The following is an 18,411-nucleotide window of genomic DNA, read 5'->3' on the forward strand; positions in this document are numbered from 1 at the left end:
CCCGCGCACCCCCCGCGGGGTTCGTCCGAGGGGGCTGCAGAGCCCAGCCTGGGGGGCTATAGGGTCCGCTCGAGGCGGGCTGTGGGGCTCACCCCGGGGTGCTATAGGGCCTGCCCTGGGGCAGCTATAGGGCTCACTCTGGGGGGGGTGATAAGGCCCACATGAGGGTGACTGTAGGTCCCACCATGGGGGGCTATAGGACATGCCAAGGAGGGTACGACGTCCTGTCCCCCCACCCCCAGTTCTCCCCTCCACTCTCAGAGCGTAACCGGGGCCGATCAGGTGTGTGAAGGTATGACACCGCAGGCTTTGGGGACCCCTCGGGCAGTCACTGAGCGGTGACTGTGAATGCAAGTGTGTCCCCAGGGTCCCTCGAGGTTGCCAAGGTGGGTGAAGGCTGCGGGGATGTCAGGGCAGCAGCCTGTACCGCTGGTCCCCCCAGAGTCTCTCCTGCAGGTGCTGCACCCCTGCCTGCACCCAGTGGGCCCCTGCCCACAGGAGTAGCTGCTCCCAGGAGCAGGTCTCACTTGGGTTACTTGTGGGCTTGCACCTCTGCCAGGTCGTGTGGGCTGAGCGCAGGTTCAGATGGGAGCTGGGATTCAGCGCTGGGCTCCTTGCACGGGACAGGGCTTGGCTGTCTAGAGCTGGCAGGGCTTTGCTGCGGTGGCTGGGAGAGCAGGGCTGGCAGTTGCCTGCCGTGGGAGTCCCTTTCCCCCTCCTCACCTCTGCCCAGGGGTGCCAGGTCTCGGGCGGAAAAGCGAGGCTGGTGGTGTCTGTGCCCTCACCGGGCTCCTGGCGATGGGCACGAGAGTGTGGAGGTGGCGGAGCTGGGTGGTGCACTTGAATGTATATACATGTGTACGCACACCCTCTGAAGGCACATGCTTCCCGTGCGCCTGGAGTATCATTAAAAATGTATTAATAGCCAAGTGTAATTAATTACAAGAAGCTGCAGGAAAATACATATGAAAGGGCAGATGGCAATAGGCAGGAAGCTCGGAGTTCGAGTTCCTCAGAGCACAGAGTCGTAGGGGCAGGAAATGTCTCGGGCTCTGTGCAGCACCGAGCACAAACCTCGGTGGCAATGGTTGTTTGAGAAGGACCCCAGCTCTCTGGTATCCAGGCTCTCTCCAAGCATTGGAGGGGGTCAGTGTTCAACAGCAGCTTGTGTGTGTGCGCGCGTGTGTTTTTAATTTAAAAAAAAAAAAAGGCAAAAAAACCCTTAGGAGTTGGGGGGGAAAAACCTCCAGTTGCATTTCTCTTAGCTGCTATCGCAAGAGCTGTTCGGGAGGGGATTGGAGCAGTGCACTGGTCCTCAGCTGGTTCCTATTAGCGTTCCTGTTCGCTTTCCTCCGTGCACTGGAGCGGTGCCCGGTTCACACCACCTCGTTGCACGGTGTCAGTGCACAGCTGCTTGCAGGGGCTGTACCAGGCTGTGCCGGTGACACGGAAAAAATCTCCCAGCGCTTGGGGCAGGGTGTGGAAGATGGGGAGGAAGGGTCTGGGTGCTTCGCCTCCCCTGCCTGCCCTCTGCCTGATGGGGTCTTCAGCCCCCTGTGCTCCAGGTTGTGCCCGCTTTCCAGGGCTCTCGTTCCTCATTCTTTAAGCTCTGTCCCTGGGCAGAAGCATCTCTGTACCAAGAAGGCACAGGCAGTATCGGTGAGTCAGCCAGCCACGCTATCAGGGAAGCACGCACTCCTCCATCCCTCATCTGGTGATAAGAAGAGCAGCAGCGATGTGGAGCCAAACCCCTGTGAGGACTCCGGCGTGGCTGGACTTTTTTAGCCTGACTTTGGCAACAAGGTGCCCTGCTGCAGTCCGGCCCCAGGCTGCCGGCCGCCTCTCGGGCTGGGGAGCGGTGCTGGGTGTGCCTGTGCGGGGAGGCAGCCAACGCGGTGGCGCTTCGGGGGTGCCGAGGGGTCTCATGGCAGGCGCAGCACCGGGGTGTCGGGTGGAGCTGCTTCGCTTCAGCATCTTTGCACAGGGCTTGGGTCTTGCTTCGCATTTAATTGCCGCAAAGCTCCTGGTGTGGAATCACACTCGCTTTCTCCCCCACCCTGCTCACGCCACCGCAGCAGGGAAGGATTTGGGCTGGTCGCAGCGCTGCGGCCCTGCTGATAGCTGACTTCACTTTGGATCCACAAGGAATAGCACCGGGCATCTCCCAAGCAGCTGCGCTCGGGAGCTGGAGGAGCTGCCGCCTCCAAACCAGGCGAGCCCCTGCATGTGTGTGTGCAGGTTGCTGATGAACCACGTGTGAGTCTCCAAAGTTAGCTGCCTGGAATTCAGGGGGGATAAGGTTCAGTAATCCCATTAAACCTGCTGGAAAGGGCTGATTGGGCTGTCGAGCAGCAAAACAAAGCAGCGCAAGGACTTCGCAGGCGAGGCGACGCTGAGCACCTCAACAGGGAGCCGTTCACCTGCAGCCAATGTGCGTGTGGCTGATGGAGGGCACTGGCCCCAGGGTCCAAGGTCTTCTGTGTGGATGGGCCATGACAGCTTTTGCTTGCTGAATTTCTGGCCTCTGGGGCCTGGCAGGACAAGGAGAGGAGAGACCTGAGTGTGGCACTGTGGTGGAAACACAGATTATCTGGCCTGGGAAAAGCAGCTCGGTTGCTTGAGAAGGTTCAGCCCGCCCCAGCGCAGCCGAGGGGCAGCAGCCCGAGGGGACGTGGCGCCCAGCTCGCCACCCGCCCTGCTCACCCCGAATCCAACACCAGCCAGCTGTATAACGAGGGTTGTTAGCGCCGTCTAACTTCGGGTGTCTCATTCCAGTGCTTTGAGTTTCCCTCGGGAGGCTGCATGGGGAGCCCTATATATAGGCACCCTATATAGGAGTGAGAGTTGCTGAGTGGGATGTCTAAAATTAGCTGTCCCACCCCCGAGCACCGCTGCTGCCGTAGCATGCGCCCTCGCCCCCCTCCTGCTCCACCAGCGTCACACCTGCTCCGGCTCCCCGAACCCAAAGGGGATAAAGAAATCATTCTCATGGGGAGCAGCGGCACCCCGGCACGCTCGGCCTCGGTGCTGAGCAGGAGCTGCATGAGGCTGAGCATCCCGCCTGCGTGGGGGACGATGGGGCAGGGGTCTCCCATGGGGCGACGGAGACCCAAACCCCTCGGTGCACCGGAGGCGACTGGAATCACCGCGGTGTGGAGAGAGGAGCCCAGCGCGGGCGGCAGCGGCAGCCCCTGCATGTGCGCGGGCAGGCGGCCAAGCCGGGGCGACGGGAGAACAAAACTCTCTTTCCATCTGTGAGGAGCCATCAGAGCAATGACACGAGACGTCCCCAGCAGAGACGTCCCTGCCTATCAGCGACCCAGCCCTGCGGGGAGGGTCGGGAGGAGGAGATGGGGTGGTGGTGGTGTTTGCTCCGTGTTGTTTGCCGTTTGGGGTTTGGTGTGGTTTTGTTTTTTTTTTTTCCTCCTTTTGCGACAAAAGATTTGCGCAGATTTTTTGGGAGCGATTCCCGGGGCCGCTCGGGTGCCAAGCGTGCTGGCAGCACATCTGGCCTGAGCTCTTCCTGAGCTCCCAGGTGAAAAACGGCAGGATTTCCACCCAAATCGCCAGCTTTGTGCAGCTGAAGCCTCGTGCCTGTGGCCCCGTGCAGAGCCCCAGTTCACGCCTGAGCCTCAAGGCCTTGCAAACTCGTGCCACCTGCCACGGGAGCTTTCCTGGCTGCTGTGGGCACTGCTGCTTCGTGCTTTCTTTTGCCCGTTGCCTGTTAACTGCCTTTGCCACGATGCTTTCTCCCTGGGGTCTGCTGGTGGGAAGGGGGTTTCCCCCACGCCTGGCTGGCATGGCAGGGATGTACAGGCATCGGCTCTACTGCCCTTCTCCCCCTCCAGCTCTTCACCGATGGCATCACCAACAAGCTTGTGGCCTGCTACACGGACGAGGGCATGGCAGACGCCGTACTGGTCCGTGTCTACGGCAGGAAGACGGAGCTGTTCGTGGATCGGGAGACGGAGCTGAGGAGCTTCCAGGTGCTGCGTGCCCATGGCTGCGCCCCCGACCTCTACTGCGCTTTCCAGAACGGGCTCTGCTACCAGTTTCTGCCGGGCATCGCGCTGGGGCCCGACCACGTGCGGGACCCCCACATCTTCAGGTGTGCAGGTCTGGGGAGGAGATGCAGGATGGGGAAACCGGCGGGGGGTTTGCTCCGTGTTTCCAGCTCTCCCCCTCGCTGCCTTTGCTCCAGACTAGTGCTTGAGCATCGCTGATGTGCACAAACCTGGGCGGTGCTGGGGGATAAATGGGCCACGCTGCAGCCGGGTTTATCACCATGTTTTTAAAGCATCAGCTTTTGGTGAATAGAGGTTGCACAAGAACCGTGGCTTTTATCTGAACTTGCCCTGGAAAGGTGAATGCTGCTTTTGACCCAGACAGGGTCTTGAAATGCTTCAGAGGCTCGCAGCTGAAATGGAGGGGAGTTTCAGCTGTGCTGACTCTGCGTTTTTAAATGTGGCTTTCGGGGAACCCCTCTCGAGATGTCTCAAGGCTGGTTTTGAGGAGCGCTCCTCTCGGGGATGCTGCTGCACCTCTCACCCGTGCATCCGTGTTTCCTTCCAGGCTGGTGGCCCAGGAGATGGCCCGGGTACACGCCATCCACGCCAACGGGAGCCTCCCCAAACCCATCCTCTGGCAGAAGCTGCACAAATACCTCACCCTCGTGAAGACGGATCTCAGCCCAAAGGTATCCAACCCCAGGTAAAGGCAGAGGGATCCCAAAGAGCCAGGCTCTGGCTTGGGCATCCGCTGCCCACCCATCTCTAAGTCTTCCCCGTACGGGACCGGGGGGAAGAGCCCCAGTTCCCAGGTAAAGCCTCTGCAGGAGTCTAGGGTTGGTGAGCGGGGCTGGGGATGGTGTTGAGGCTGGATCCGGCCACGCGGCCGCTTCTGGATCCCTCTGCAAGCAAACTCGTGGCCAAGCCCCCAAGAGCAGGTGGGATGGAGGCATCTCCGTGCACCCTTCAGCGCCTTTCCTCCTGCCAGTCCGGGAGCAGTATTAGAGCAGAGACAGCTCTGGGCTGTGTTTGTACAGCACCCAGGCAGGATCCGTCCTGAGCCAGAGACTCACACCTGCTGTAATAATCATCCTCCTCCTCCCTGCAAATCTAGCCTGAATTTTAAGCCCACCCTAGAATAAGCTGAAGCTCAAGCCCTTCTTACGGCAGGGATCTGAGCAGCAAGGTGAGCTGACGTTGGAGGGGATGCTAGAAACCCAGTACAGATTAAAACAGCCAGTTCCCACTTCAAACCAATTCATCCCATTTCTGGGAGCCTGGGTTCACACCAGGTGAGTGCCGGGGTGTCTGGGAAGGATGCGGGCAGCCCCAAGAGGTGGCGGAGGTGAACAAACCTGAAGGCAAGCGAATAATTAACCTGTTCCCTGAGCAGCAGTGGCAGGACGCAGGGCTTTTCTCAGCACTCGCCCCGCTGCAGGCAGACTTTACCCAAGCCTGCACCTTCAGTGCAGCCAATTAGGTAATCATTAACTGCCTCTCCTCTTGGAATTGAAACTTCTGAGGTTACTGAGAGGGTACGTGCCCTGGCAGAGCCCAAAAAAATCCCGTTGCCTGGGGGTTAGTCGGGTGCTTTGGGAGTGAGCGCTGGGGGGCTCGGTGGCTGGTTGGGTGAATTTGGGGGATGGATGCGGGTGTTAGTGGGGAGAAGGGAAGGGCTGAGGCTGTACCGTGGCATCTGCCAGGCGCCCTGGGTACCACACAGCACGCCGGAGGATATCCAAGCCAAACCTGACCTTGCCACCAAAAATGGCCTCGTTAGCCCTCGCTTTGTGTCACTGATGAGTTCGCTTATAAAATGCACAGAGGGAAGCAAGGGGCAACGCTGTCCCTCTGCCCCCAAGGGAGGTTCCCCATGAGCAGAAGTGATTCCACCCTGTCCCCTTCCCCAGCCTCCAGCAGGACGTGCCCAGCCTGGAGATGCTTGAACACGAGCTGGCCTGGATGAAGGAAACGCTCTCCCAGCTGGGGTCCCCCATCGTGCTTTGCCACAACGACCTGCTCTGCAAGAACATCATCTACGACAGGACACAAGGTTCGTGGCAGCAGCTTCGCATGCCCAGTGGAGGGGTCTGTCCCTCACCCACCTTCCCAGGGGCCAGCGGCTCCATCTCCAGCCCCTCTCACAGCCCCTGCCTTTGCCTCCGCAGAGCACATTCGCTTCATAGACTACGAGTACACTGGCTACAACTACCAGGCTTTCGACATTGGAAACCACTTTAATGAGTTTGCGGGTGAGTTGGGCTCCTCTCCACGGCACCAAAGGTCCCCCCAGTTCCAGTGGCTGCCCCGGGGTCTCCCTGTCCCTGGGGATGGAGAAGGCAAGTTGCATCCCCAGTTCCATGGTGGGAAATGGGGTGGCTCCTCCTCGGGCTGCCCAGGGTTAGAGGGGTGTGCGAGGGAGGGTCTCTGCTGGCGTCGGGCGCTGTGCTGCTGGCAGTGAGCAGCCTGGCTGCTGCTGGGATGCAGTGCCCGCATGAGCCCAGCTCTTAACCATGCAAGGGCTGGGTGCGTGCCTCGGATCAGCGGGTTGATCCCCAGCTTGTGCAAGCCTGGAGCTGCAGGGGTTTCGCTCAGCCAGTCACGTACGCGGAGAGCCCCGTGGTCATGCCGCTTTGCCCTGGAGAAACCCTCCCTTTCGCCCTTCTGCCCCTTGGGCATCACTGACCCCGGCTCCCCTCGCAGGCGTGAAGGAGGTGGATTACCGCCTCTACCCCAGCAAGGAGACCCAGCTGCAGTGGCTGCGCTCCTACCTGCAGGCCTACAAGCAACTCACCCAGGGGGACCGAGGAGGCACGGGGGTGTCCGAGGAGGAGCTGGAGGCTCTCTACGTGCAAGTGAACAAGTTTTCTTTGGTGAGTGGAGATGGGAAGGAGCCTCTCTTGATGGCTTCCCATGGGATGGGTTTTCCTCTGCTCTCAGGTGAGCTGGGGCTTCGTGCAGCAGCTCAGCTGGTGAGAACAGGGGTGCAGGTACGCAGCCTGGGGGTTTGGGGGCACCTGGGGCAGGAGGCTGCTGCAAAGAGCCCGGCTGCACCTCAGAGGCACTGAACCCCTGGGCAAGGTCAAAGATAGTGCTGACTGCCTGCCATCCCACCGACACGTGCCAAGGGACAGCATGTCTCTGATAGCTGTGGCCTTGGGCATCCCTTCAGAGAGGCCAGGCAGACCCTGAGCGCAGCTGAGCACAGAGAAATCCTCTGTGGTAAATGCCATGGGCAGGCAGAGCCAATTTTCTGGAACCTTAGGGCAAAATCTCGGCTGGTTTCCTGGCTGGACCTGCCAGGAGAGATGTCCCAGCTGCAAACGCAGAGGTTGGTACCCTGAGCACGTTGTTCGGCATCCTTCCTGCTAGCATCCCTTGCCCAGGCTGGGACCAGCCTCTGGAGCATATAAAAACACACGTGTGGGCCAGCCCCAGCTGGCTGCCACCCCGTGTCCTGTCGTCACAGCTGCAGGACTTCTGGGACCCGGCCAGGAGAGGCGCGAGCGACTCGTTCTGCGGGCAGGGATGCTCCGTGCCCATTTCTGATCCTTGTTTTGTCCGTTGCAGGCATCCCATTTCCTCTGGGCATGCTGGGGCCTGATCCAGGATAAATACTCTACCATAGACTTTAACTTCTTAAGGTGAGTCTGCCAGGGCTGGGGGGGGCATTTGCTCCCAGTGCAGTTCAGTGTTAAATGACGGGAGCAAGAGGATCCCAATGGTCCCTCCATGCTGGAGGGATCCTCTGTGGCCAGGGGACATGGGGCTGCGGGGATGAGTGTCTCATGTCTGTCTCTCTCTCTTCTCTCGGCAGATATGCAAAGCTAAGGTTTAAACAGTACTTCAAGATGAAACCAGTGGTCACAGCCCTGCAGATCTCCAAATAGCATCTCCGGCCTGTGAGACCCTGAGCTATTTTGTCCTTGCTGCGTCCAAAGCCCTCGCATCCCCCTCGCCCCTTCCCCACCCCAGCTGGGGGCGAGGGCAGGTCCTGATGGTGGGAAGGGGGACGAGAGGAGCTCTGACCCAGCCACCGATTAAAGGAGACCTTGGACATACCTGAGACTGGACCATGAGATGCTAGAGAGGACCACAGCCTCGGAGAGGCCCCTGCCTACACAAGGAAGCCTTACCATCGCCTTAACGCCGAGCCCTGGCTCAGCCCCGGTGCCCGGCAGGTCCGTGCTTTGCTGGCACTACTGCTGCTTGGCCTGGCACCCGGTTTGCTCCCTCTGTGCTGTCCCCGAGGGGGGGAAACGGGTACCCCCGTCTGCTCAGGAGCCCCCAGAGCTGCCCAATGCACACGCTGTGCCCATCGCCTTCGCTGCTCCCTCTGTCCCTTCTTGCCCTGCCTGCTCAGTGCCAATTGGGCTCCCACCCCCATACCAGCACCTTTCTTGGGTCAGTATTGATTCTGGGCTTGGGGCTGTCTCTGAGCATGGGACCCTTTTCCACAAGAGGTGGGTGCTGCTGCGCTCCGGCTCGGATGGTGCAAAGCAGCAAGGGGCAGCCACAGCCCTGAGCCACATGGGCTTGGGCCCGGCGAGCTTTTGCTGGCGGGCGCTGGGTGCCTGCACCCCCTGCGCTGTGCTCAGCTCGTGGCTGGCTCTGCTTTTCCCCACGGCCATGGTCTCCCAGACTCCCATTAGCTCCCTGCTCCCATCATGGCTCCCTCGTAGTGTCCTGTGCGGCCAGAGCAAGGGGCTCCCAGCTCTGCCTTCCCCATCTCCCCCGGGGCCAGGGGGGTCGGTGCTGCCCCTCACATGGGCACCATCCCTGTGCTCCTCTCTTGGCTCTGTCCCTACGTGGGACCCCCCGGCAGCACGTTGAACGGAGCAGACCTGCTCCATGAGCCGCGCACAACATCCCCTGTCAGCACTCGGCTGCTCCCCCAACACAGGCTCTGCGAGGGTGATCCTGGCCTGCTGAGCACTGTCCAGCTCATGACAGTGGTTGTGCATTAGCTGGGGGATGAAATCAGACCCCTCTGCCCCTGCCTTGGCTGCTCGGCAAGTGGTATGGGGACAAGGTGGCTGTCCCCTCCACACGGGCACAGGAACCTGCCCCAGCAAGAACCGGGACTGTTGTTGCATCTGGTGTTCATTTTGGTGCAAAATAAAAGCTGCTGGTAGCTGGAAATGGGGGACGGTGGATCTGTGGGGACTGGTGCAGGACTTGTGCCGGAGCAGGGACAGCATCCCTGGGGCCTGGGGGTGCACTCGGCCGTTCTCCTGCAGCTGGAGGTGCTGGGGGAGGCCAGAGCAGGAGCAGAGATGCTGGTGGTGGTATCTGCTCGCAGGGTGGGCTGCTGATGTGCCTCCATGCTCCTGATCTTCCTTCAGGTGTTTGCATGCAGTGCTCACTGCCCCTTCCCTGCAGGCAGCAACGGCCAAGGATTGTCCTTGTCCCAGAGCGATGCCCTGTGGTTTAAAAGAGCCTTCTGCAGAGCTGATCCCACACCTTCATCGTGGTCCCCCCGAGGCCCTGCTGGGCTGTGGCTCTGGCAAGGGCAGGTTGGAGCACTTGGCTGTAGTGGGCACTGGGCGGAAGAGGCTGAACCCCAAGCCTGCTGCCACGTGGGGCAAGACCTCGAGAAAACACAGGTGAGAGGTGGGAAGGAGAGGGGAGCAGCTTGGGACCCACCACGGACGGACAGGGCAGGAGAAAGAGCTGAGAAACAGCACAAGTGAAAACATTGCAGGGAGCAAGAGCCTTAGGAGGGGACTGTGCTGGAAGAGGGGCAGGGAAGGGGGGAAACAAGCACCCCCCCATCTATGCCCTGACTGCCTGGGGCGAGAGCTCCTGGTCCAGCCCTCGGCTCTCCCAGACCCCAGGCTGGCAAAGTCCAGACCCAGATCTCTGCTCCAAAAAGTCATCTTTATTGTGCCAAGGGGTGGGGGGGGGACAATTGTAAACAAGTATGTGAAATATACAGGTTAAGTTACTCATTGTCTTATTAACAAAATAAAGCTCTATCTATATTTACAGTCTTTAAAAAAAAAAAAAAAGAGAGAGAGGAAGAGCTGCATCTTTATCGGGCACATCTGCTTCCAGCCCCCTCTGCAGCACAGCCCATCCCACCCTGGGAGCCGGCACCCCTTCCCCAGGGACCCCGGCCCCAGCCAGAGCAGCACAGGGAGAGGGAATAAATAAAGCACTGACGAAGGGAAAGAGAGGAGAGAGGCGTTTGCTGGGTGGGTGAGGAGGCAGGACCCTCCCTTGGATAAACAATGTCCTGTCGGCAGTCCCGCGGGGTGCAGGGGAGCAGCACCGGAGCCCCGATGCTGCAGAGCTGCTGCTCCTGACCCCGACGCTGGGGCTGAGTGCCTGGGTCCGCTGCAAAGCCCCCGTTGCAGGGCTCGTCCCCCCCGCTGCAGCCTGGAGCCCGGGCAGCCACGGCTCCTTCTGCACCCCCAGCAAAGGTCCCCGCGGTGCCAGGCTGGAGGCCAGGCTGTGGCTGCAGCCGGAGCTGCGGTGCCTGTTTCTGGCTGTTGCCACAGGGCGGTGCACGGACTCTGCGCACAACCGGACACCGTGCATGCAACAGCCGGCCACACAGCCACGCTGCACCCCAAACACCCCTGGGCCGGGCTCTGACCGGAGCAAAGTATTTTCTTTTAATTATTTCCTTTTTTTTTTTTTTTTTTTAATTGCTGTTATTTTTCTCTCCCTCTGTGGTTTTCACGATGCAGATCGCAGGTGGAGCCTGCGGCTTGCAGAGCCGGGGCGAAGGAGGGAGAGGTGCCCAGGGACAGACGGGGCACATACCCACTGCAGCCGGGGCTTGTGCCCGGCCATGCCCGGGGCAGGGACTGGCGGAGGGCTGGGGTAACGGCTCAGCCACTGAACAGGCACCCACTTTATTTACAAAGTGGGCCAGAGCTGTGAGGGGCATAAAGGGCTGCTCGGAGCCCTTGGCTGGTACTAGGGCCAGGCGAGAGCTAAATATGGCTCCATGGGAATTTGCTGGCAGGCTCTAAAAACCAAGTGGGAAACGCGGTGGGGAGGTCAGGCGGGGCTGAGCAAGGGACAAGCGTGTCCCCATCCCGTGTCCCCAGCAGTGGGGGCTGGCGGTTGCAGGTGAGGCTCTCTGCAAGGGACCCACGGGTGCTGGAGGGCTAGGAGATGCTCTGGGGGTTTTCCCGCACCCCAATACCCTCAGGTACCTCCTGGGGAGCTGCAGGTGGGTGACAGCTCAGCAGCCGTGGCACCCACATCCCTGGGCCAGGTGGCCTCAGCTCCCCGTGCCCCCACCACCAGAGCAAGGCTGAGCCAGCCCTCGCCAGCTTGCCCAGTGGGGTCAGCATGTCCTGTCCACGGCCCCATGCAGCACACATCACCGCTCATCACTCCCCTAGGAAGCACCCCACCAAAATCCTGGGATGCCTGCCTTCGTGGGACCCATTTGCAGGCAGGCAGCAGCGAATCCTGCCTGCCGGGATAGCAGCTCTCCTCTGCTCCCAGCATAGCCCTTCGGCCAAGTCCCATCCCATTGGGGGATGCTCTGACCTCTTTCTTGGTGGCAGCCAGCCCTGCCACCCCCCCACCTCACCGTCGGCCACCGAGTGCCCATCATCTCCACCATCACCCTCCTTGAGGCTGCGCGTGTTGACAATGACGGGCATGCTGGGGTCCATGCTGCGGGGCAGGTAGTGCTCCATCAGGGGGGGCGTCAGCTGCATGCCCACCGGCCGCTGGTACAGCACGTCCGAGGAGGCGGGGGGCATCTGGCTGCCCTGGGGCCTGCGGGACAGGGGAATGCAGTCACCGGCCGGGGTGTCAAGGTGCTCCCCTGTCTCCCCCTGCCTTCTGGGGCACCCACCCCACGGGCACCTCGGCGAGCCGTCTCGGACAGGAGGAAGGGGCACGTTACCCTATCAAGTAGCCCTGCCTGGCGTCCTGCCGCCGGTTCCTCATCAGTGCCTTGTACTCGCCCACGCGCAGCCGCTTCCCCTCCACAATGCAGGTGCGTTTGGGTCGGGGCTTGTACTTATAGTCGGGGTATTTCTCCAGGTGCTGCCGGCTCAGCCGTGCTTGCTCCTCGTAGTAGGGCTGCTTCTCCTGGTTTGTCATGGATTTCCACCTGGAGCCTGTGCAGAGAGGAGCCGCGGGGCGTGCTTACTCCCTGCCAGCTCCTGGCTGGGATAGCCATTGCAAGAGTCAATTAATGCTCATACCATCCCCTGTGCAAACGGCACCTGAATTTGCACACAGACGGTGAGAGCAGCTGCACCGGTGGGAGCCCCATGCCGCAGAGGGCAGCCAGCCCTCCCGGCACACCGGGAACAGGTCCCTAGCCCTTGACCTTCCCCGGGCACCTCTTAGGCCACGGCTTTTGATCCTCTCCAAGGTATGGCGAGCAGGTGCTGCAGCTAAAATAGGCTGTGCCGGCGTGTGACTCACATTCCCCCCCTGGCTGACCTTTATTGTCATCACCGCCAGCACCCCGGGCAGGAGGGCAAAGTAGGGCACAGCACAAAGGCTGCTGGGCTGGGAGAGGGGCTCAGGACCAGGCTGGTGGCGAGAAGGGATTAATCCCCTCAGCTCAGCACCTGGGAGGCTGCAGCTGGACCAGCGTCCAGTTTGAGAGAGAGAAGGACAAGCTGGGGATGCTTGGAGAACCTGAACATCCTTGGAGATGCTCAACAGTCAACAGGACACAGCCCTGAGCATCCTGATGGGATTATGGAGTTAGCCGGGCTTTGAGCAGGGCTTTGGGCTGGGGAGCTCCAGAGATACCCCCCCATCACCTAAATCCTCCTGTGAGTCCCCGTGTGCTCCTTTCCTAGGTGTCTTTCACCTGCTAGCACCGCCCAGCTCCCCCAGGAAGCTCCACCTCCCACGCCTGCACCACGAGCCAGGTGGCCCAGGTAAACCGAGGCACGGAGGCATGCCAGCCCCTTGCCCATGGTGCCCAGGTGCCCTCCACCGACTCCTTCCCCACGTGCTCAGCCCCTCGCACCGGCTCAGACCCACATTTCCAGGAGCAGGAGAGCACACAGGAACCGAACCCCCCCACACACTTGGGTGCATACCGGCTCTGGACCACTCATCCATCTGCAGGTATCCACCTGCTAAATTTGCACCCCTCGAGCAGCGAGCAGCTCCGGCTCCCCAGGCAGAACCGCACCAGCTATTTAAAGCCACAGACATCTAACCATGACAGCAAGCAGCTACTGCAGAGTGCCCACTCCTGGACACCCCCCCAGCCCCCGCGGTCACGAGAGGTTAAACAGCAGATCCTGCGCACGCGCTCCTTCAAAGAGAAAAGCTGGGCGATTGTTTCGGTTTTTTTTCTTTAACGAGCAGAGTTGCTAAAATGAGTCCGTGGCAGAGCGAGGTGCGGGTGTCGGAGGTAACCCACGGCATGGCTGCATTGCACCGCTGCACGCTCGCTCCCGGCCCTTCAGACAGACTCGCTGGTGACCGCACTGCTTGCTTTTAATAGCGACACGGCTGTGGGGTAGGTCTGGTGTTCTCGGTCTCTGACCGAGAGGCGCAGCAGGACCGCTGCTGTCAGGGGGGTGTGAGATGTCGGCTGGATGAGGCCCGTGCTGCTACAGCCACCTCCAAGAGTGATGCTACAGCAGGGTTAGCATCATCCTGGCGGGCATCACCCGTAATTGGGTGGCTGAGGACGAGTGGAGCGAGCAGCTGGACGGAGCTTGTGTCCCCCTGCGGGGATGCAGAGGGGGGTCCTGCCCCAGCCCCCTGCCGCCATCCCCGGCACTCACCCAGGATCTTGCTGATGCTGGAGTTGTGCATGTCCGGGAAGGCCTGCAAAATCTTCCTCCTCTCGTCCTTCGCCCACACCATGAAGGCGTTCATGGGCCGCTTGATGTGGTTGTTGTTCCTGGACTCGGGGAAGTGCCGTGAGCCTGCGAGGGAAACCCGGGCCGAGGTCAGGAGCCAGAGGAAGGAGCAAGCAGGGGGTCACGCTGCGGTGCTCTCGGCCGTCCTTACCGTCCATCTCACAGGTCAACAGAGCCTCGTCCAGCCGGTGGGCAGGGGTCTCCTCCATCCGCTCCTTCACTGGGGAAGAATCAATCCCGACGTGATCCTGCAGGAGAGCGGAGTCAGGAACCAGCTCCAAGCCAGGGAACCCACCCGTGGATGGAGACCCAGCTCTGGCTGCCAATGGTGGCGTTGGAGAGGGGGACGGTGACCACCCGGCGGGCATCCCTCACCTTGCGGTAGGAGTTGCTCAGCGATCCCTCCATGGCCCCACTGTGGCCGTGCAGCAGCTGCCGCGCATCCTGGATGGCTTTGGTGATGGCATCGCCTTCGCCCAGGAACCCTGGCAGGACACCAGCATGGGCACCCATCAGTGCCAGCGCCCACTCCTCTGATACCCCGCAGCACCCCATCCCACTCCAGCAATCACAACTGTGCGCCCCAGGCGGGTGGCACAGAGGAGCGGGTGCCCACCCAGGCCACCCGAGGGAGGAGGGACGCCAGGGAGCGATGTCCCCTGTCTTTGGGAGGTGGCCAGGGGAGGGCATGGGACCATCCATCAGTGAAGGCACTTGGGAACCCACCTAGAGGCAGGTTGGACGGGCTGGTCTGCAGGTCCCTGGTGGCCCCGTGACTCGGCGTGAGGGACTGGCAGCCGCTCATCTTCAAACTGGGCGAGCTGGAGGCACTGGGGAGGTCGGAACCTTTGGGTTTGGCCGTCAGGTTCAGTGGCTGCGAGGTCTCCTGCGGCGGAGGGGGCGGGCGGTGAAGTGCAGCCCCCGCAGCACCTCAGCCCCAGGGGGTGGAGGTGCTTTGGGGCTGTACCTGCATTTGGAGGTGGCCCGAGCCGGCGGGTCTCTTCAGCGTGGGAGGAGGGGGGCTGTGCAGCAGCTGCACCGGGTAATCCACTGCGGGGAGCAGAGGGAGAGGGGTTGGGGGAGAAGGCCACCCCGCAGGGCTGGGGCAGCCCCGGGGGACCCCGCTCACCTGGTTTGCAGGGGATGGGCTGGATGGGCAGCGCTAACTGGGAGTCGGGAGTGACGGGGAGAGGCTGGTGGCTGGGGGTGAAGGCGGGAATCATGACGTAGGGCATGTTGACCTGCTGGAGGGAAGAGGGGGAGAGAAGCAGAGAGACCAGATAACCGCCGCGGGACACTGCAGGCAGGTGCCATCCCCTTGCCCTGGGGGGGGAACACAAGCCCGGCACGCACACGAGGGGGCTGCAATCACCCAGCACGGGAAGGGGGACACGGGGAGGTGTCCCCCGCCTTTACCTGGATCTGTTGCTGCAGCAGGTTGATTTTGTGCTGCTGCTGGATGAGCTGCTGCTGCTGCTTGGCAATCTGGCAGAGGTGAGACAGTGGGGCTCAGCGGCATCAACGGCAGCGCCGAGCTGGCCCCGGCGGGGCTATGGCCCGGCATGAGCTGCCCAACACCAGCAAAACGGAGACGAGGGGTCTGCAGAGGGTCCCGAGGGCCGTGGGGGGGGGGGGGGGCTGGAAGGGGGTGGCTGAGCTGCCCCTGAGCCACCTCCCGGGGCATGGGGAGAGAAACGGGCTGGGAGGGATGGTGTCACCCCCACGCTGGGGTGTGCCGGGACTGTGACCCCTGCCCTTAGCACCGTATGGGCCACCAGAGAGGGAAAAATAGCTGTCCAAAGAGCAAAGAGAGCACAGCCAGGAAGGACCCAGTGTGGTTTAATTATTTTAAGGAGTGCAATTCCCATTTCCTTTGACCCTCCTCCTCCTGGCACCAGGGAGCAAGACAGGGAGTCTTTGGGATGGGGACAGAAAACGGGACGGTTTCTGGGCAGACAGAGAAGTCCTGCTGCCCCCGACGCCAAAGCCACCTCGCTACCACTCCTAGGGGGACCCTGTCCTGGTCCTGCTCCTGCGGCCAGCAGGTCCCAAAGGGATCCCCAAAGGGAGGGATGGTCCCTGGCAAACACTTCCCCCAAGCAGGCTGCCCACGGGGACCCGAACCCACCTGCTCTTGCTGCTGCCGCGCCAGCTCCATCTGCTGCTGCTGCTTCTCGAAGAGCATTGCGGCCATGTTCTTCTGCTCTGAGTGGGCCGTCAGGAGCTGGTCCCGCAGCGTGGACAGCTGGTTGATCATGACTAGTAACTGGAGCTCCTTCTCCGCCAGGCTCTCCTGGGTTCCTGGAAGAAACCAAGCAGCTGTGGGTCAGGGGCTTGGGGAGGGTGAACAGCATCACCACCACCGTTGGGTGCTGGTGGGCGACGCGTGGCCAGGGGATGGCTAACACGCAGGGGGCGTAAAAACCCCCGTGTGCTGAACCACCCCCTCTGTGCAGTCAGAGGCAAGCTTTCATCAAGGATGCTCACCACCCCCACCCCCCAAATAAAATTAATGTTTTGGTTAAAAAAAGTACAAATCCCTATTAAATACACACACTTGCAGGCACATCTCCCTTCCTGCTAAGGTGGGAAATTCGGTGTTTCCAGCCCAGGCTGCCTGGGCACGGGGCACAGGAGGGAGGACGGCGGAGGTGGGTGGCCGGGGGGAGACCTCACCTTTCACTTCCTTGGACTCGGCGGGGGGGTGGGCCCTTCCACTTCCTTGGCCGCGGCGTTGTTGCGGCCCAGCAGCCGCTCCTTCCTCGCTGGACAGTAACTTCTCAATGGTTGGCATCACTGCCCACGCCGGCAGGCACCGGGGTCAGCAGGACAATGGGAGGGAGAGGACAGCCAGGTGAGCACAGCCCTAGGCTGCGCGCCACGGCACGGGGTGGCTCTTCCCATCCCACAGCTTTGCAAAAACAATGAGGAGCCCGAAGGGAGTGGGGTGGGTCCCAGAGGCCACTCAGACAGTAACTTCTCAATGGTTGGCATCACTGCCCACGCCGGCAGGCACCGGGGTCAGCAGGACAATGGGAGGGAGAGGACAGCCAGGTGAGCACAGCCCTAGGCTGCGCGCCACGGCACGGGGTGGCTCTTCCCATCCCACAGCTTTGCAAAAACAATGAGGAGCCCGAAGGGAGTGGGGTGGGTCCCAGAGGCCACTCAGAAACCTTTCTTACCCTCCTTCAAGTTCCTGTTGAAGTCCAGCTTCTCCTGGCCGCTGACGGCCGGCTCAAAGGCAGAGCGCCTGGGCTCCAGCGCATCGCCGGCGGGCGAGCGGGACTCCTGCGAAGGCAGAGCGCCTGGGCTCCAGTGCATCGCCGGCGGGCGAGCGGGACTCCTGCGACACACACAGCATTACTCAGCACCCACTGCCGCGGAGGGGGACGTCCCCAGGCCTCCAAGCAGGAGATGCTGGGCCGGTGGGATGCTCGGAGCCGGCCCTGCCCAGCTGACTGCTGGATCACACTCTGCCAGGCACATTCCCCCTAGCCCAGCTTGAGAGCATCTCTGCTCTTCATGCCGCAAAGACTTGTTTGCTGGAGGTTTCTACTATTTATTTAGACATCCCGGCTCCTCTGAGCCCCGTCCCCCACCCCAGGAGGCAGTGTAGGGAGCAGGAGGACTGAGGCTGCTGGTCAGGGGGAGAGAAAACCCAAGAGCAATTAAAAAGGGAGGCTGAAGGGATGGAGCACATCTGGAGGTGCCCGCAGGGGGGCTCCACGCCGAAGGCAAAGCACTCAAATCCCAGGGCTGACCTGAGAGCATCAACAACAGCCAGAAAGACTTGGGGGACACTCAGGTTTCAGCTTCGTTTCCTTGGGATGAGGAACAACCACCCATGGAAACAACCACCCCCCCCTCTGCTGGGGGATGAGACCAGGTCCAGAGCGGGGATGGCCGCAAAGCTCTGCCAGCCCGGCGGGACCCCAGCCAGGACCAGTGTTTCTCACAGCCGTGGGACCCACCTGCGGCAGGGCCTGGGGATCGGTGCCCTCCCTCGGCGGTGGCCCCGGCGGGTCGTTGGGACGGGACTCGGTGCTGGGGGCAGCCCCCGGCGGGGACTCGTAGCCACCCTCCTTCTTCTCCTCTGTCTTGATGGTGCAGTTCACCATGCTGCCCGCTCCATCGAGCTCCAGGTGGGGAGAAACGGGGCTCCTCATGGACATCCTACGGGGTGGCAGGGCCGTCAGCAGAGCCATCGGGCACCCCCTGGCCACGGGCACCCCTTTTCCCAGCCGTGCCCCATACTGGGGTGCCCCATGCTGCTGGTTTTCCAGGGGCAACGGTCTCGCCTTTCGCCATGGCTTGGTGAAGCTGAGCCCTGGTTCCTGGCTTCTTGAGCTTGGGTTTTTGCAGATTTGGGGCTCAATGGCCAGGAGCTCCGAGGGAAACAAGCCCAACACACCTTTTTTGCTCCTGGCCCCAAAGAAAGCCCACCTAGAAGTGTGGGATTTAGGGCCAATATGAGCACGTGCAATATGATCTGCAGCCTGGCAGAGAGCAACCCAAGGCTCACTGCAACAGAAACCCGTGCCGGACCCGAGCCAGCACCCCAGGGGTCCCCGGCTCTTGGCTCACAAGCT

General features: G+C 61.5%; 2 protein-coding genes across 2 annotated transcripts; one reads left to right on the plus strand and one right to left on the minus strand.

The window, feature by feature from the left end:
- The first annotated feature begins 3,075 nt into the window (after positions 1–3,075).
- Positions 3,076–8,010, plus strand: ETNK2 (ethanolamine kinase 2). The gene is made up of 8 exons (XM_019470323.1): positions 3,076–3,150; positions 3,849–4,108; positions 4,573–4,710; positions 5,918–6,060; positions 6,176–6,259; positions 6,711–6,880; positions 7,578–7,651; positions 7,825–8,010. The coding sequence occupies exons 1-8, from the start codon at positions 3,076–3,078 to the stop codon at positions 7,895–7,897; spliced, it is 1,017 nt and encodes a 338-aa protein (XP_019325868.1). The 3' UTR covers positions 7,898–8,010.
- A 3,118-nt stretch (positions 8,011–11,128) lies between these two features.
- On the minus strand, positions 11,129–17,994 carry SOX13 (SRY-box 13). The gene is made up of 15 exons (XM_009272923.1): positions 17,794–17,994; positions 17,005–17,110; positions 16,785–16,818; positions 16,516–16,583; positions 15,951–16,123; positions 15,239–15,307; positions 14,952–15,066; positions 14,790–14,872; positions 14,549–14,708; positions 14,198–14,307; positions 13,974–14,070; positions 13,745–13,888; positions 11,884–12,100; positions 11,563–11,753; positions 11,129–11,187 (listed from the first exon to the last, which is right to left on the minus strand). The coding sequence occupies exons 1-15, from the start codon at positions 17,992–17,994 to the stop codon at positions 11,129–11,131; spliced, it is 1,827 nt and encodes a 608-aa protein (XP_009271198.1).
- Positions 17,995–18,411: the final 417 nt, after the last annotated feature.

The sequence above is a fragment of the Aptenodytes forsteri genome, unplaced genomic scaffold (assembly GCF_000699145.1).
Source record: "Aptenodytes forsteri isolate BGI_AS27 unplaced genomic scaffold, ASM69914v1 Scaffold142, whole genome shotgun sequence".
NCBI lineage: Eukaryota > Metazoa > Chordata > Aves > Sphenisciformes > Spheniscidae > Aptenodytes > Aptenodytes forsteri.

What these genes read in the sequence shown, in the direction of transcription:
- SOX13 (XM_009272923.1), bottom strand. Translation starts at nt 17,994, where the DNA reads ATGTCCATGAGGAGCCCCGTTTCTCCCCACCTGGAGCTCGATGGAGCG. An exon ending in GAGAAGTTACTGTCTGAGTG is followed by an intron (nt 16,584 to 16,784) that starts GCCTCTGGGACC and finishes CTGTCCAGCGAG; the next exon opens with GAAGGAGCGGCTGCTGGGCC. An exon ending in CCCGTCCAACCTGCCTCTAG is followed by an intron (nt 14,308 to 14,548) that starts GTGGGTTCCCAA and finishes GTGTCCTGCCAG; the next exon opens with GGTTCCTGGGCGAAGGCGAT.
- ETNK2 (XM_019470323.1), top strand. Translation starts at nt 3,076, where the DNA reads ATGGGGCAGGGGTCTCCCATGGGGCGACGGAGACCCAAACCCCTCGGT. An exon ending in CATCTACGACAGGACACAAG is followed by an intron (nt 6,061 to 6,175) that starts GTTCGTGGCAGC and finishes TTGCCTCCGCAG; the next exon opens with AGCACATTCGCTTCATAGAC. An exon ending in AAGTGAACAAGTTTTCTTTG is followed by an intron (nt 6,881 to 7,577) that starts GTGAGTGGAGAT and finishes TGTCCGTTGCAG; the next exon opens with GCATCCCATTTCCTCTGGGC.